Source organism: Nomascus leucogenys, chromosome 12, assembly GCF_006542625.1.
Source record: "Nomascus leucogenys isolate Asia chromosome 12, Asia_NLE_v1, whole genome shotgun sequence".
In the NCBI taxonomy this organism is placed as follows: domain Eukaryota; kingdom Metazoa; phylum Chordata; class Mammalia; order Primates; family Hylobatidae; genus Nomascus; species Nomascus leucogenys.
Window position 1 is genome coordinate 65,864,502 of NC_044392.1, and position 17,662 is coordinate 65,882,163.

Consider the following 17,662-nt stretch of genomic DNA (forward strand, 5'->3'; position numbering starts at 1 on the left):
TTACACAAATGGCTTAAAAGACGAGTGGAAAAGTCTCCTCCCCATGTGCTGATTTGTGTGGTTCTGGAAGAAAACTCTCCCAGAAGGGGCAACTTCACTTACCCACAAAACTCTCATGTAATCTTGGGTTGTCTCTCTCCTCAGTTTAATTGGTAACACCATCCCAGCATGGAAACTGGCTCTGTTCAGATAGTGGGAGAATGTCAAGAGAAATTTCTGGGCTTGAAAGTGGATGCAGGTCCCTGCGTCTCTCTGCTCAGCTCCAGCCTTAGGCCCATTCAGTCTGAAGTCAGGAGCCTTTCACCTATTCAGTGATGGAACCCACTGGAGATGGTAATCATTATCATCATCACCATCTGTTAAATTAACACAGTGCATCAAAACAGGAATGCTTTGCAAATACCCTACTTCCGTGTGTGGCCCACCTTTATGATGAGGAAACTGAGGCTCAGCAAGGTTGTCATGGGAGGCAGAAGACTCAGCCTTTGATCCAGGCTGCCTTGTTTAAATTGTTGGTGACATTTTCCTGGGTGATATTTGCATCCTCTACAGTAAACTTCTTGATAACTCTGTTGAATAGAATAGGTATCCTAAACTGATGTCCTAGAAAGTCAACGATATCCAATTTCACAGGTATGGGGGAGAGAGAAAAGAAAACAATATCCAATCAACAACTATTGAAAAACCTTATTAATGGGCAAAGGTGATCGGTTCAAATTGGTTGCCCAGAGCTGGATCCACCAGATCCTGGAGAAAGGATCCCTCTGGTGAGGCCAGAAGGGAAGCTTAATTTCAAGCCGAGCCTCCCTCTTGACTAGAAATACCAGCCCCAGGTGCTCACATCTCTCTGGCCAGTCTGCATGCCGTGATTAGGGGCCCTAATGGCCATAATGCCTCCAATGTGGTGTTGAAACCAATAAGGCTTCAGAGAAGTTATGGTATGTTTAATAACGCCTTAATGACTCCTTGTGAGATGCAAGGCTTCTGGTTCCTGTTTGGTCTTGATTTACAGCCCAACTCTGGCTGAGGAGCCAAGAAACCCCTTCTAAGCCCCCAGCGGAAGAGGGAGGTGTTCACACCAGGCCTCTTGGATTCCTTTAAAAATTGAGAATTCAAATGAAATACAAATGATGTTTGACTCCCCACCTCTCTTGCTAGTCTCCGGGGGCATTGAAAATAAAAAAAGTTCAACCCAGCCCCACGGGCTCCTCAATCCATGGGAAGTGAGCAGGGTCCTCGGGTCCTTGGGTATTTCTCCCCAGATCTTAGGTAGGGTGGTGGTTATTTCTCTTTTCCGAAATTCTAAGCTACTGCTCTAATCCTGTCTCCTTTTGGATGGGGAGACTCAACTCTTAGAAGATGCAGTTCTACCCTCACCCCTTCTGAATCGTCAGGCCTGGGGGAGCACAGCCCTGAGGTACGAGCTGCAGACAGTCTCTCCAGTGGGCCTTCAGACACTTGGGCCATCTGCCCACTGAAACGCATTCACGCCAAGCTGCTGCCAGAGGAAACCCCAGCCCTTCTGCTCATCCTCCACCTGTTCCAAAGGCTGCCCCTGCAGGACACTGTCCAGTCCTGAGCTGCCCATGGGAGTCTCCCTGTCTGCTCTGGCCCTGTCTCTACTTCTGAAACACACCTCAAATACATAGAAAGACCCAGGGTTGGCTTGGCCCGACCTCCACAGTCAGATGAGGACACTGATGATTGGCTCAAGGACCCATAGCTAATTAATGATAGTGTCCAGGCCTAAGCTCCCCAGCACCCCATTCCCAGCTTAGATCTGCTTCCACACAATATTCCCAATAGCTCCTTTCACTGTGAGGAACGAGATCTCTAAGGGAGGTGATTTTTTGCTGAGGCAACATTTTGTCCAGCTCCTAGCGGAGACCTAAGTAAAACTGCAGCCTAAGGCCTGCCTGCCTGCCCTCCCAGGCCCTCATCCCAGGCTGATGTCCAGAGTCCAGGCCTAAAAGTGTTTGAGGGGATGCCCACACGGCCTCACCCCTCTAGGGGCAAGTGCCTCTAGGCTGGATATCAGGACCACGGGTGTTGCTCTGAGCAAGAGACTCACCTGGATGGGTAGACAAAGGGATCCTGCCCTAGAGAGGAGGCTGCTTCATCCTCTCCTGAGCTGCCTGGGACTGGGCTCTGGGTGAACGGGGGGGAGGGGGTTCCCGGGCTCCGAGGGGTTAACCCGCAAGGGGCCACACGTGACGTGGATGGTTCCAGCATTAAGTCAGAGGCGCGGCCCCCTCCCCTGCCCCCCGCCCCCCGCGGCGCGCGCCGCTCCCGGGGGCTCCGCGCCCCCGCGCCCAGGTCCCTCCCCCTTGGCGGGCGCTCACAGGCGGCGCGGGCAGCGCAAGCCCCGGAGCCCCGGAGGCCTGTGCGCCCTGAGCCGGCATGGACCCCGAGCACTGCGCGCCTTTCCGCGTGGGGCCTGCACCCGGCCCCTATGTGGCCTCGGGGGACGAGCCTCCGGTCCCGCAGGGAACCCCCGCCGCTGCGCCTCACCTGCACCCCGCGCCACCCCGAGGCCCGCGGCTGACCCGCTTTCCGGCCTGCGGGCCCCTGGAGCCCTACCTCCCAGAGCCGGCCAAGCCGCCCGCCAAGTACCTGCAGGACCTCAGGCCCGGCCCGGCGCTCAACGGCGGCCACTTCTACGAGGGCCCCGCGGAAGGTAACGCGCGGCGCGGGGCGTAGAGCGCAGCCCGACCCTCTCTCCTTCTTCCTTACCCGGGCCCACCCGGGCCTTCCTGCTTATCTCTCCCGCTCGCCTATTTCTCAACTTTTTGCCCCTCTAGCCTTTCGCCACGGCTCCCACGGAAGCCGGGTTGGCGCTGGCCCGGGCCAGGCAAAGGCCAGTGCGGGGCGGGAGGGTGAACCACCGTTCCTCGGTGGCGGGAATGGGAGGCGGGAGGTCGAGGGAAGGTGCAGTGGCGACGGCCCGGAGTCCAGTCGGGGCCCGAAAGCATACGGACCTTGAAAGGAGAGAGCATGCTCTGCCGAAGTTGGACTAGAACTGCCACCTACCCTGAAGCCCAGACCCGGCCAAGGGCTGTGGAGCCACACTGAGCCCTGACGAAGAAGCGCGGCTTTTGTGTCTGGCGCCCTTTGAGGGCCCTGAGGCTGGGCCTCGACCTAGAGTGGTCAAATCGGGGTCGGCTGGGGACTGCGGCCTGGCCTTGGCCCGCCTCTCCTCCCCGGGCCTAGCCTTCACAGGAATGGTGCTGCCTGTGCGGCAGACTGGCACAGTCTGGCCGCGACTGGTCGTGCAATGCCAGGGCTGTCCTCAAGACGGAATAACTGTATTCTTATTTCTCATACTAAGCTGGCCTCCCTGCCGTTATGCACGATGATAGCCGCCCTTCTGGCAGTCTTGGCTTCCCCGCGCTGGATCATCACCGCTGGGCAGTCAGGAGCAGCCCTGGGCAGCCCAACCCCCAGGCGCCGCGGGTTCCCGGGCCGGTGCCCTGTGCTAAGGCCGGCTGGACCGCCCCGGCATCCGAGAATGCGCCTGAAGGCAGGGGCCTGGCAGGCTGATAGGCAGCTCTGCCGCCGTCCGCCGCACCCTATGACCTGTAAGGCGTCTCGGCTCCCGCACCGCACCCACCTTATCTGCGCTGCCATATCCCGCAGCCTAGGCCCAGAACTGGATCCTCCAAGATCCGCCTCAACCCCCTGCCGCCGCCCGGCTGGCGCCTCGCGGGCCTCCACGGAGTGGCCGGGCATCTCCGGCTTTCGCCCAGCCGGGGCGGTGGGAATGTGTAGGGGAGGGCGGGGAGGTGTATGTGGGTCAACGGAGGAAATGAACGAGTCCGCGGAGCTTCGTGTCTGTGCCCTTTGAAAGAGGCTTTCCTGATAAAAACCACAGTTGGGACTTAATGAGAAGCAGTTGGCCTGGCTCCTCTGATCCCAGCCAGACGGCAGAGGCCGCGCAGCGCGGTGAGCACCGCCAGAGACAGGTACCCGGCCTGGCTCAGCGCTCGGCGTCGGGCAGGAGCCACCCCCACAGGCCCGCGTCCCTGCTAGGCGCGCCGCATCCGGCACCGACAGCACGGGCGCCCGGACCACACCGATGCCGCGCAAACTGCAGAGAGCGCTGGTGCGGAACGAGCGGCCGGGAGGAACCCAGCACCCTGGGATCCGACGGCAAGGGTGTCCTTGACAACGAAATACCGAGAAAGAAAACCAAAGAAAGCGAACGACAACCAAGAAAAGGGAAAGGGAAATTGAACACAACAACGGAGAGCGCGGCAAGAACGAGAGGGTAAATGGCAGTCGGCGAGCTGGGATGAACTAAAATGAATAAATGAGGAACGAACGAATAAAAAAAGCAAGATCCAACGAAACGAATAACTAGAGAAGGGGGAAAGGACAAAGAGGGAGGAAGCAGACTAAACAAAAGAAAACGGAGCATGTTTAAAGCGTGGAATATATCAAAATGAGAACAAGGGGGTAAGAAAATTAACGATTTCAGTTGAATGGAGGACAGGCCAAACGAAAGGGAGGCAGGCGGGTGCGAGCAGAGCCTGGCAGAGATCCTGGCGGCCGCTCGCCTCTGGCGCTCTGGCCGGTGTTCAATGGGCGGCCAGCGTCCCTGCGGCAGAGGGGACCTCGGCGCAGCACGGCGCGCGGTGGAGCCTGGCTGCTTGAGGACAGTCAGCCCCCAGGGCAGCGCAGCCTACTTGGTGGGAAGTGGCGGGCGAAGAGGGAACCCGCCTTATTTCCCGGTTTTTAAAATAACCGGCTCGGAGCGTTTCCAGTCCACACGAGTGAGCGCGCAGCTGCGCCCCATCTGCGGCGCGATCTTTCACGAGGCTGGGCAGTTGCGCGCCCCAGAGGCTGGCGCACCTCGCTCGTCTCCCGCCTGCCGTCCGCCGCCCGCGCAGCCCCAGGCCGCCCTTTGCTGAGAGCGCCCAGCCCTGCTCTGAACCCAGGCTGCGTGCTGGCGCTGCCAGCCACTCTCGCGCCCTCCGCGCTTGGCTAGTCTGTCCCCGAGTTTGGCTCTGACGTCGAAACACGCCCTCGGCAAGAGACTCCTACTAGAGTTTTGCCCGCTGCCGCTGAGGCCCTGAGCCGGATGACCCGGCCGACCGCCGACGTGGAGGAGAGTCCCAAGTTCTTAGACCCGGGCTGAGGCTTCTGGGCCAAGGCTGAGAACCCCCAAGAAGGGCACCGAGGCCTCACCGGGGTCCTGCCCACGGCGTTTATGTCCACTCTGGCTTTGAGTCTTCGGCGGGAGCTGCAGGAGCCCGGGCCTCAGCGAGTTCTGCAGGTCGCTTAGCGACCCCACAGTGGCCGGAGGAAACAGTGCGGCGCGGAACAAGGCTGCAGCGAAATGTGAAAGCCGAGGCTGGTCCCGCGGTCTCAGTGGATGCCTTCTGTGGGGACAGTGGAGCACTCGGGCCTGCTACGACGCTGCTTCCTGGCTGCACAGTGGCTTAGAAGCAGCCGCTGGTAGGGGCTCTGGCACTCCTCCGGGTGAGGGGTGCTCAGGGTACGGCAGGCCTGAGAGCTGGGTCAGGGACAGAGAGCTCCTTTACTACGTTAAAAGGCTCCTGGCTTTCACGCCCAACAGCTGCTGCCATGGCCCTGCGGTTACACAGGCAGAAGACACCCCAGCGCTGTCTCAGGCTGTCTCCAACATGAGTACCCCGCCTTAACCACCTAGTGTCTGGATCAGGTGCAGTGACTCCTCTGCACAATCCACACACACCTCCGATGTGCCCCGTGCTCAGCAGAGCAGCCCTCTCTCCTTTACAAGCTTAGGTTCAAGCTGCTGGCTGCTATTCCTGGCCTGTCTTTCCTGGCTTCTGCCTTCCATTTATCCCAGTTCTATCCCTTTCCTCTTCTGGGCCTTGCTCCTCAGGAGGCTGCTCTGTGTTCTCTGAGGAGTGCCCCTCTCTCCCAAAGTGGGGGGATGCCACCCTCCCTCTGGTGTCCTCCAGGTAGATCAAGGAGGTTTCAGGGCAATGACAATGAGGAGGAGAGCAGTTCTGTGGTCCCTTGAGAGGGCTGTAGACTGGGCAGGCGTGGGAGTTGGGCAGAGGTCAGCAGTCTTGGCCTCTTCTTTGGAGAAGCTGTTCTGAGAAGTCCTACTGCACTTTCATCCCTTGTCCCTAGCAGCTTGGTGGCTCAAGGTCAGGAACGCAAGTCTCAGGGCCCCAGATCTGGTCACTTCCTCTGGGCAGGTCCTATTGAGACCCAAGAGGCAGATGAGCAAGCCCCAGGGCTTTGGAGGGCCTCTGCCAGGATGTCAATACTCTTGAACCCCAGCCCTGACCCTCAGCCCTGAGCTACCCTCACCCCTTTTCTGCTTGGAGTCCAGCACAGCCTTCCTACAAACCCAAGACAACAAGACTCTTCCTTCTCAGGCTGAACATTTCCATGGCCTGTTGTGTGTATGCGTGTGGTGGGGGTGGGGTGGGGTGGATGTCCCATTCCAGTGTCCCTAGTCTTCCTGATCATTTTCAATTATTTGGTTCATCTTCTATGAGTCTTCCTTCCTAAGCTTATATCAAAAGGAACTGCCCCTAAACCTGAAATGTGCTGGCCCAAGAATGGAAGTCAGGGACTGGAACACTTTCTCCCCTGTGCTCCACCTGAGTTGTGAAGGAGCCCTGGTCCCTGGGCTGTAGCTGTGGGCTACCTGTGTACAGGCCTGTGTACAGGCTGGGCATGGTCCAAGGCTAGGTAGTCCTGCCCGACTCTCCCAGTCCTCCAGGACACACACCGGGAGCTTATTTCATGGCCTGGGTAGTCCTGAAAAGTAACTGACCACCTTCCAGCTGAGGAGGACCCTGCCTGATTTGTCCTTCACAGTGCAGACAGGGACTTATCAGACCCAGATCCTGAGAGGCCCATTTCTCCAGTCCCATCCTCCCCCAACCACAGCTGTGATCCCCACACCAAGTCCTGGGAAGAAACTGCCTCTTGTGCCAGCTAGCTGGGCCTCGTCAGGGCCAGGCCTCTACTGGAGATGGGCCCAGAGCCAGGCAAGAGGCTGTGTGAGTCAGTGGGGCGTCTTTGTGGCGTCTCAGCTGCCATCCCAGTGGACTGTTGAGGAGGGATTTCATGGGGACACTGCTGGGGGTCCTTGCCAGAGGGAGAGGGCGTGCGCAATCAGGATGACCTATTTTTCACCATGCTCCATCGGTCAATCCGCCATGGTGAGGCTCCACCAAGCTTCTGGAGTAGGGGTTAGCATGTCAGAGTGGGGCTGCTGGAAACTGTTCCAGTCTGCAATCAAGTCCTTCCCTGCCTGTTAAACACAGGCAATGGGGGAGCAGTCAGAAACTCCTGAGGAAGGAGGGGGTGGTCAATGATGGGAATGATGGGGACAGGGCCTGTGCCCTGTTGTGACACTGGTCCCCAACTCTCCTTCTTTGAGCACAGCCTATCTCAGCTCTGCTTCTCTATTGCTGGAGCTTAAGTCCTTGCCGAGACACCACAATTTTAGGAGGAATGGAGAGAGGCAATCCCTCTGGAAGCTTCTTTGTCCCATCTTGCCCTTCTTACACCAGAGCTGGGGAATTTGATATTGACCTGAGACCTGGGGTTCAGAGAATAAAGCTCAGCCAGACCAGCCAAAGGTGGTCTGAGCACCCATGTCCACTGCCTGCCTGGCCCTGGGAGCAGAGGCGTGGGCATAGGGGCCTGGGAACCAAGGCCTGCAGAGTTAGGAACAAGGAAGCACTTTCTGGCAGGAGCAGGAGATGTCAACCACCCCATCCTCACCCCGCCCTCTGCCCCCATTCTTGGCCTTGCCAGGGTGGTGGTCCTGCTGTGGCGCCAGTCCTCTCACATCCCTGTGGAACGCACCACCACAGAGCACTTCCCCGAAATGAACCCCACTCTGGCCTCAGCAGATCCGCCCAGACCACAGAGCACATAGTTCCCCAGGGCCCCCTCCCCAGCTGGAGGCTCAGCAGGCAGGCCTCTAAATGCCAGGCTCCCATGGAGGGTGGCCGCTGGGAGGAAGGGAAGGGAAAGGAAGGGGGAGGCGGAGACTGAGGCGTCAATGTTCTTCCCCCTCCCTCCATTCCAACCCACAAAAGCCCCTGGTTCAGTTGCCATCCTCCTTTTTGTGTTCTCCATTGCAGCCGAGGAGAAGACCTCCAAAGCTGCCAGCTTCCCCCAGCTGCCCTTGGACTGCCGAGGGGGCCCCAGAGACGGGCCCTCTAACTTGCAAGGCTCCCCAGGCCCCTGCCTGGCCAGCCTGCATCTTCCTCTTTCCCCGGGACTCCCTGATTCCATGGAGTTGGCCAAGAACAAGAGCAAGAAGCGTCGTAACCGCACGACCTTCAGCACATTCCAGCTGGAGGAGCTGGAGAAGGTCTTCCAGAAAACCCACTATCCTGATGTGTACGCCCGGGAGCAGCTGGCCCTGCGCACAGACCTGACCGAGGCCCGGGTACAGGTGAGGGCACTGCAAGGATGGGGCTCTCTGGCTGCCTCTACCACACAGTGACCAGACCCTGGAAGGGCTGGGAGAGGTGGGCACCGGTGCCTCCCAGAGCTACCTTTCTCAGGGTCCTGCCCCAGCCTTCCCCTCCTGGGCTCACCCTCATGCCCAGCTCTGCTGCAGCCACACGCTCTTCTGGCCCAAATTGAAGCTTATGCCTGGGTGTAAGGGCGATGGCCTCTGGAAGCCATCACCTGTGTGGGAGTCCTAACTCTGCCACTTACTGGAGGTGATTTAGGGTATGTTAATGAATCTCTCAGTCTCAGTTTCCCAGTTCAGGAAAAGGGAATGATGGGACTGGCTGCGTAGGGACTATCTTGAGGATCACAGGGATGGCCACATTTTGGAAGCAGTGAAGTGCTGAACACACATCAGGGCTGCTCCTGAGGTGGCTGCCTAGAATGGGATGGTTCCTGTCAGGAGGTCTCAGGGTCAGTGATTCTCAAAGTCGTCTGGAGCCACCGACCTTGGGTCCCTGCCAGAGCTCAGACCCTGGCTGGGAAAGGCTGGCTGGGAGCTCTTCCCTATCCTAACAAACTCCCCCACGGAGATCAGGTGCCAGGGCTTCCCAGAGGGGCCGTGGCCAGTTTTACACGGGGGGAGCCCAGCCTGTGGGTAGGCAAATGCTGAGAAGGGAGGAAGGCAAGGGAAGCCCACGTCCAAGCATGTTGGAAGTGTCAAGCACATGAAGGTGGCAAGCTGGCTGGGGATGGGGAAGGAGTTTCAGTAGGAGTCTGGCCCAAGAGGAAGATGGCCATTCACTGGCTTGCACTGAACTGGTTCAATCAAAGCAGGCTTCCCAATACCAAGCAGGAGGCACTGGGAGGGGTGGGTTGGAGTTCTGGAGAAAGGTGAGGAGGTGACCTCTTAGGCAGAGGAGTCTCTCTCCCACCATGGAGGAGACTTAGCAGGAACAAAGCTCATGCTATCCCACCCTGCAGGGGGCCCTTCCAGAGACTCTTTGTGAAGGCACTAGGGCAGGAGACAGTCCTGGCAGGATATGGGGACTGACAGGCCAGTCTATAAGAAGGCCAGCTGTCATCTAACAGAGAAGGCCCTATGGCTGCATCCAACAGGATGAGAGGCTTGGGCTGTTTCCCCTTCTCTGCTGAGTTCTCCTGCCTCCCTGCTCCTCCGAGGTGGCAGCCAAAACAGACTTCCAAGACTGTCCCCCAAGGCCTCCAGGGGCTGAGGTCATCAGGGCAAGAGGCCTGGCATTCAAGGCAACCCCAGATGATATAAGCCATGGGAATCAGGACCATGGAGTCACCTTAGCAGGCCTCCGGGGTGTGGTCTAACCAGCTCTTCCCATAGCAAGTGTTTGTGGGAGGTGGAGAGCACTTCCTCTGCTCCTATCCCAGGCCTTTTCAACCTGAGAGGGTGCAGGAGTAGCCATGAGGCCCTCAGCCCTAGTCTGGAAGCTTCCTGAAGGACGGAGACCCTGGAGTAGGAATGTTTTCTCTGACAGGAGCGTGAAACCCACCCATACACCCTGCCCCATGGAGAGGAAGAATGAGACTACACACCAGATAATGCAGAGGGCAGGTCCAGAGCCCAGGGAAGGCCTGGCAGGATGTCAGGAAGACCTGGGATCTCCAAGGGAGAATGGGTAGTAACAGAAAAGTGAGTCCCAATAGCCAGATTCACTGGTTCCAGGCTCCCTCATCCTCCGTCAGGGGAGGGAGAGCAGAGAAAGGAAATCCAGGCAGCTGGCCAGGTGGGGGTGGCCTTTTGCTGACCTTGCTGCAGGCCTGCTTTGTTATCTTGGCAACCTGGGAGCTAGGGGGATGGGGTATGCACAGCCCCTTCACTGTTGGTGTCTTACCTGCCTGCATGTGTAGGAATGACCATGGGGGCAGGGCGCCTGAGGGGCTGGGGTGGGATTTCTCATCCCAGCTGGGGTAGATGGATTACTGACACACACACACACACACAGCTTTCTTCTGTTGTGACTCCCAGCTAGATATCCCTGGAAAGCAGGGGTTATTTTGTTTGGTTGGTTTTATTTTGACATTGTTAAATTTAGCTTAGTGGCTGACATATAAATGTTGATTAAATGATAGAAATACAAAACATATATACCAATACAGTTAAATGTAACAGTCACAACACATATACCAAACAACAAATTCATCACAGATATGTACACAGATGTGCACAACACACAGATGTGCCACCCCTATCTGCCAAGGGCTCACAAATAAATGGGAGAAACAGATTCCCAAACAGATCATGGTAATGGAATGGGGTGAGTACAAAGAGCGGTCCAGGGTATTTTGGAAGTCCTGTGGAGGATGCCCAGCGTGGATGTATGTGTTGAGGGGATGAGTAGCCCAGGAAGAGAAAACCTAAGCAAAACATGGAAGGAGCAAGATAGCAGTGTTTCAGAAGAGCTGGGCAGCTGCTTGGGAGGCAACCAGAAGAATAAATGTATTTGCCTGGCAGGATATGAGGCTGTGCAGAGAGGCAGGGGCCTTGTTAAGAAACTATGCTCTGGACCAAGGTCTCCAGGGAGTCACTGAGGGTTTAAACCCTGTTTAGACATGACCTGAACGGAAATGTCTAAGATTCCTTGGATGCTATGAGGTGGGTAGCTTGGAAAAGGAGATGAGGCAGGGAGACTAGAAACCCAACACATGTGCACAGTATACCCAGGAAGTACCTAGGGCCCCTGAGACTCACAGACGCCCCCACAACACCCTTACTAGACATAGCCAGGCTGGAGGACCACAGTGATTCAACCTGGGGAGTGACAGCTGGAGGCCCATGGGGCCAATTAACCCACTTCGGGCTTGGGCCTCTCCCAGGCTTCCTCCCAGGCTTCCTTGGCCAGGAGAACAGTGTGGATTAACAGTTGAGATCCTCCATCCTGGAGCCTGCTCCCCATCCCACAAGAGGACACAACCATCAACTCTCCCTAGCAGGCTCCTCTCCTCAGGGCTGCCCTATCACCCCCTCAAACTCCCACAACCTGCCCCCAGGTCTGGTTCCAGAACCGCAGAGCCAAGTGGCGGAAGCGCGAGCGTTATGGGAAGATCCAGGAGGGGCGGAACCCCTTCACAGCTGCCTATGACATCTCTGTGCTGCCCCGCACTGACAGCCACCCTCAGGTAAGACCCCAGCCCTACCTGAGCCAGGACCTGGCAGGGTCACCAAAAAGAATATGAGGTCTGGCCTGAAGAGACCTGGAGAGCGTCAGCATTCTGTATGACAGTGGGTACACCACTTCACTTCTTCCTCTGCAAACCGGGGCTCCTGCCTGTCTCATGAATGACACATGCGGAACACAAAGGAATCCCAGAAGAAAATTTCGTTTTGAGAACAGTGGCAGGAGCCTCCTGAGATGCCACTGCCAGTGTTGGGGGTTGGGGGGGGTAGATCTGAGCCAAATGGAGGTTTCCTGGAAATTTTCTGGGGCCCCAAGGACAAAGAGAAAGCCCCTGGGTAGGGAAGTCAGCTCCTGAGGCTACCGGCTCATGGGCCTTCTTTCCCCTCTCTTTTCAGCTGCAGAACTCCCTGTGGGCCGGTCCAGGATCTGGGAGCCCTGGGGGCCCCTGCCTTGTGTCTCCAGAGGGCATCCCCTCCCCATGCATGTCTCCATATTCCCACCCCCATGGGAGTGTGGCTGGCTTCATGGGGGTGCCAGCCCCCTCTGCGGCTCACTCTGGCATCTACTCCATCCATGGCTTTCCCCCCACCCTGGGGGGCCACAGCTTTGAGCCCTCCTCAGATGGTGACTATAAGTCTCCAAGCCTCGTCTCGCTCAGGGTAAAGCCCAAGGAGCCACCCAGCCTGCTGAACTGGACCACGTGATCGGTCGTATGGACCTGCAGAATGAGCTGCCCACCTCCTTTTCCATTCCCAGCCGCTCCCAGCTCACCCCTGCCTGAACACCAGGGAGGAAGCATCTCTGCCTCCAAGCCCCAGATGGTTCTGGAGGCCTGGGAGAGCAGCTGGCACTGTCAGCCCCCAGCAGGGAACAGGTTACAGGGTCTTTTCTCTTAGAATAAGGTGGGGCTGCCTAGGAGAAGGGGCTTCAAAGCAGCCAGGACTCTTCCTGCCACAAACTGAGTCCCCTCACCTGAACTCTGGGCTGGAGGCAGGGAGACACTGCCCTGCTTCCCCCAGACTTTGTCCAAGTCCATTGTCATCTCTCCAGCTAAGACAGCTTACTTGGCTCATCGTTCAAGGAACCCAGGAAAATGGGAGGAGGAGGACGCCGAGTGGACTGAAGCTCTTCATGATGAGACGGAAACCAAAAGGGAGTCTCCCATGATGGGGTGGAGTCAGCCCTGCTTCCCCTCCCCACCAGCAGGGGGCGCGCTGGCATCTGACACTAAGGAGGGTGTAAAGGCCAAGGTCAGCATAGACTAAGGAACACTGGCTCCTCAGCTCCAGCCACCCTCACTCCTGCCCTGTGCCTGCACTCCCAGCATGCCATGCTCATCTTCCCCTCCAAGGGGGCAGAAATTCCACCAGAAATCACCACATATTTGGAATCTCTTCCATAGGACCAGCCCAGAGCTACGCCATGGAAATGATATTGGATGTTGGTCAGAATAAAATAGATTTCCACAGACTGAGATCCTGATCCCCATTTTTGTAGACACTTTTTTTTTTTTTTAAGGAGAGAAAAAAAAAAAGCTGCCCAGCATTCTAATAAAGGTGGTGGTGTTTTTTATATCAGGTGACTGTCTATCCCCAGGGCTTGGCACTGGTTGCTTTGGGGCTGGTCTGTGTCCACGATGCAGGCTGGCCACAACCCCTGAGGGGCTGGCGAGGAAGGGGAAGGTGGTCCTGCAGCAGAGCCCTCAAGGCGGATGCATGCCAGGCCGGGCTCTGTCACCTGCCTAGGGTCTCTGTGGCTTTGGCTGTGCTGGGAGGTAAGGAGAAAAGCTCAGCTCTAGGGCTGGGCTCATGTGGCAGGGAAAACTGAGGGTTGGAAGGGCAGTAAAAAAGCTGAAATAACTTTGTGGCTAAACTGACAATGGACGGGAAGTGGAATGGAAGAAAGGGGTGCCCACTGAGGTTCTGCGTTCCCCATGGGCTGGGACCCCAGGGTGGTGGGAGTGGGGCTGCTTCCTTCCAGATGCCCCAGGAACATGTCTGAGCTGTGGGGCAGAGACAAAAGCCAGAACTCTTTCTTGTGGCTTCAGAGTATTACCCATTCTATCCTTCATCCTCACTTTCTGCCTTATCTCCGAAGCCTGGAAGGCAGGAAAAAGGTCTGGCCCTCCCACCCTCCCAGTAAACACAACCACATTGCTCAGAAGAATTCAGCCTCAACCAGCAGCCCAGCCACCCCCACCCCACGCCTCATCTTTCAGGCACAGAGAAACCCAAGCCCACAAAGACACGTCAGTGCTGAGCTGATTCCAGAGGAGGGGGTGAGTCCCCCACCAGAACAGATTTCCCAGCCAAGACAGTCGCACGTATCCCCAGAGGAGTCTGTCTTCCCTCCCTTCCTTCCCCTTCCCTCCCTTCCTTCCCCTTCCCTCTATACAAGGGTCTGGCTTTTGGTGATTTCTTTCCTCTCCGTCCTGACGCTGGCTCTGAGGTCCACAGGTGTGAGCCCTGTATCCAGGAGGGGACCCAGCAGAAAGAGGAGAGTCAGGGTAGGAAGGAGAGACATCCCTGGCTGCCACTGATGAACAGAATCTCCTTCACCTGGCCAGGCAGTAATGAAATAGGGGCTCAAGCCAACCATTCTGACTCCAGGGCTCACACCACTGTATGAGAAGTTTCTTCATCCAAGGAGTGATCAGCAAAGTTTTGGACCTTCTTCCCCACCAAGTCAGAAAGATATATAGAGAGAGTAGTTTGTTCTACAAACATTTTTGAGTGCCAACTCAGCCTGGCAATGTGCTGGGTGCCAGAGATACAGTGATAGTTGAGGAAAAATATGATTCTTCTCTCTTGAGAGGGCTTAGAAAGATGAAAGGAGGGAAGAGGAAAGGATCTGTGATAAACCCAAACAAAGAAACCAGAAGTGGGAAGAGACAGGAGAAAAAATAAAGGTGAGCCAGAGGTCAATGAAGCAAGAGTGGGAGAGGCTGGCAGAGGCTGGCAGAGGCCAGGAGGGGACCCATGGCGGAGTGGGGGGCTCCTAGGGGAGGGCACAGGGAGGCCAGAGACTGGCTACTGGCTCTCATCCAGGGGCATCTGCCCACAGCTCATATTTTTCTGTCCAGTGACAGCTAAATGAAGAGAAAGCTAACTTTACAACCGCCCACTTCACATATAATGAATATGAATGGGCATCCCGGAGCCTGTTCTGTGGGATTGTCTGTGAGGTGACAGGTCCTCCTACTCACTGGGCCATCCCAGCCAGCCTGTCCCCTGGCTGGGGCATGAGCAGCCCTTCCACCTGCTTCTCATTAGCTGTGTCCCTCCTCCTCCCACACACCCCTAAGACACAGCCCCGTCTCCAGATACCCCTGCCCCCAGCCTCACTCCAGAGGTAACCTCAGACCTCCGCCCAGGCCAGTGGTTCCTCAAGGCCAGGCCTGTGCTCTGGCCACCCCTTCTGGGAAGGGAAAGGGGAAGTGGCCCCTCCTGATATCCCAGCTGCTTTTGCTGAGGTTCCTGTCTCCCCCAGAGAAGATGCCAGAGCCCTAAATCTTGGTCCTGGCAGAAACATGGACACCAGGTCAGGACTGGAGGGCCACAGCCAGGGGGCCCATCAGTCTAGTCTGCCCACCTCAGTCAGCAGCTGGAAATGCTTCTCATGCAAGGCATTCAATCCTCCTTCCCCACCTCTCCCATTTACACTTCAACCTGAATTACAACCCCAAAGTGCAGACCCTCTGCAGCTCCAGACAGGAAGAGTCTGGCATGGCCAGGAACTGAGAAGACCCTAACATTTCCTTTATCCAGCAGAGGAAAGACTGCCCCTGCCCCAGCCTCCTCCACAGGCTCATCCCAGCCATTTCACCTGGAAGGTGGTGAGCATCAAGCGTCAGCTGTCAGAGCCCTTGATTCTGATGCTGGAGCCCCCTTCCTTCCCACCCAGCGACTGCTGGCTCCCCCAGCAATCTCTCCTCCAATAGTAAGAGGCTGGCACCAGTGGGACTTGTGGTAAGCCCTTCAGATGTCTGTTACCTATCATGCTATTGCTTTTACTTGCTCTTATGGCTGTGTCTCCATCAACTGTGAGCTCGAGAGAAATGAGTGTGTGGTATCCTAGTAACCTGGATATCCAGGGCATCTACCACAGGGCCTGGCCCCAACAGGCCTTCAAGGTGTGACGGCAGGTTGCTGGATGAGTAGCTGACTCTTCTGAGATGCCTCTGGATTCACAGCAGCCAGCTAGGTCCAGGGGCTTTAAGGAGGCCTAAGACATGGTTCTGGTCCTTGAAGGGGATTTCTGTCTTCTAGGGGACACAGGAAATGGGTGCAAATTCATAAAACATTAGAGTTTGAGGGGCCAATGCCAAGACTAAGAACTGCTACCATTTATTGTCATCCCTTGTCAGCCAGACATGTAGGTTCATTTCCATGATCTTACTCAGCCCACGCAATACGGCTATTATTAAACCAATTTTTACAGATGAGCCACAGTGAGGCTTGGAAATTGACTAGCTCAAGGTCCCTCAGTGAGTAAATGTCAGAGCCCGAATTGAAAGTCAGGGCTGTCTCACTCCCAAAGGGTGCTCCTCCCTTGTTTTACAGCCAGCAGCCTGAGGCTGACTGTGCCAAGTGCCAAATGAATGTAGCTATTCTCCTCTGAGAAGTCAGCTCTTTGAGGACAGACAGGAAGCCAGCCCCCTGGGAAATGAGCCTAACAGGTACAGAAGGGGCAGCCAACACAAGAGTCCTCTGGGACCCAGAAGAGGAAGAAATTTAGGCTCAGGCTGAAAAGAAAAAAAGACGGCAGCAACAGCCAAGTTACCCTGAAGAGGGCACATTCAGGGAACACCAGAGGCTAGGCCAAGGCTAAGCTTAGGTGGTCCAGTTAGGACCTAAAGCAATGGACATTTACCATGAATCTTTCATGCCGGGGACAATGCTAGAGCAAATGTAAGTATTGGCTGTGGTGAATAAATGAGCAAATGAATGCACTGGTGGTAGGTGCTGGGGTATGACAATGACTAATAGCAAAGGGTGTGAGGGAGTGAAAAACGCGTGCGCTGAGACAGAGGCCGGGATTTGAATCCTGGCTCTTGCCTTTTTATGACCTTGGGCAAGTTCTTTATCCTTTCTGTGTCACAGTTTTCTCCTGTGCAAAACAGGGATTAAAATGGCATGTATCTTTCAGAATATTACAAGGAATATGTAAGACATTATACATCAAGTGGTTAGAACGCTGGCTGGCACATAGTAAGTACTCAGCATCTGCTGGCTTTGTAGAAAATAAGGCTTTGAGAAGCATCTAATATTGTGCCTGGTACCTACTTGGCAACCCATAAGTGGTAACTCTTATGATTAACAAGAGACAGCTCCCATCCTTAGAGTGATACTGCCTCAGGGTAATCTGTCCCTCGGTGGATTGAAGGAGCAGTGGACCCTGAGCCTGCTTAGCAGTAAACAACATTTTATATAACTCAATCACGTACAAAGGGTCTTCATGTACTCTGACCATTTCACGACCCATATGAGATTTAAAAAGCCACAAAAACTGGGTGGCTCCAAAAGACATTTCTGTACAAAGACCCGAGTTCAAATAGCCAACCTGCCACTAACACACTCTGTGGCTGTGAGAAGCCCCTTCCTCTCCCCAGGCTGGCTCCTGGGCCTACAGCTGAAGGGATTTGCCTGCCCAGGCTTTATGGCCCTTGCAGCTTTGATAGTCCTGCATTCTCTTTTGCAGGTCAGAGGAGAGACAGGCCTCGACCACGCAGGTTCAGTTACTCAGGCTTCATGGGAGAATAAGAATGTGAAAAATCCATCTCTCCCTAATTGAAATCTCAAGATACATATTTTCTGTCAGTCCTGGAAAGAAACAGCAGAAAATCCATCATCCACACATAAATTGTGTCAATTCCCCTGTCCTGTACAAGTTATTTTGGGGCAAAGGGCCCATCAGTCACAGATGGGACTTCCCATCTCACAGACTGTGTGACCACCAGGAGTACACTGCTGCCTTCCACCCCTGCTGTCCCTAACCATGCTGGCACATCAAAAGGCCTGTCCTGAGGCTCAGCAGGTCCCAGGCCAGGCAGGCATGAACACAAGATCCAATGAAGGGGAAATGCTCCC

The 17,662-nt window shown here is 55.9% G+C and overlaps 1 protein-coding gene across 1 annotated transcript; it reads left to right on the plus strand.

Moving 5' to 3' along the window:
* Positions 1–2,312: 2,312 nt before the first annotated feature.
* On the plus strand, positions 2,313–15,149 carry ALX3 (ALX homeobox 3). The gene is made up of 4 exons (XM_030824872.1): positions 2,313–2,677; positions 8,103–8,419; positions 11,446–11,574; positions 11,969–15,149. The coding sequence occupies exons 1-4, from the start codon at positions 2,401–2,403 to the stop codon at positions 12,275–12,277; spliced, it is 1,032 nt and encodes a 343-aa protein (XP_030680732.1). The 5' UTR covers positions 2,313–2,400; the 3' UTR covers positions 12,278–15,149.
* Positions 15,150–17,662: the final 2,513 nt, after the last annotated feature.

Bases quoted from the DNA above. Each gene is read 5' to 3' on its own strand.
- ALX3 (XM_030824872.1), top strand. From the start codon at position 2,401: ATGGACCCCGAGCACTGCGCGCCTTTCCGCGTGGGGCCTGCACCCGGC. The intron at 2,678-8,102 runs GTAACGCGCGGC...TCTCCATTGCAG, and splicing joins CTACGAGGGCCCCGCGGAAG to CCGAGGAGAAGACCTCCAAA. The intron at 8,420-11,445 runs GTGAGGGCACTG...ACCTGCCCCCAG, and splicing joins TGACCGAGGCCCGGGTACAG to GTCTGGTTCCAGAACCGCAG.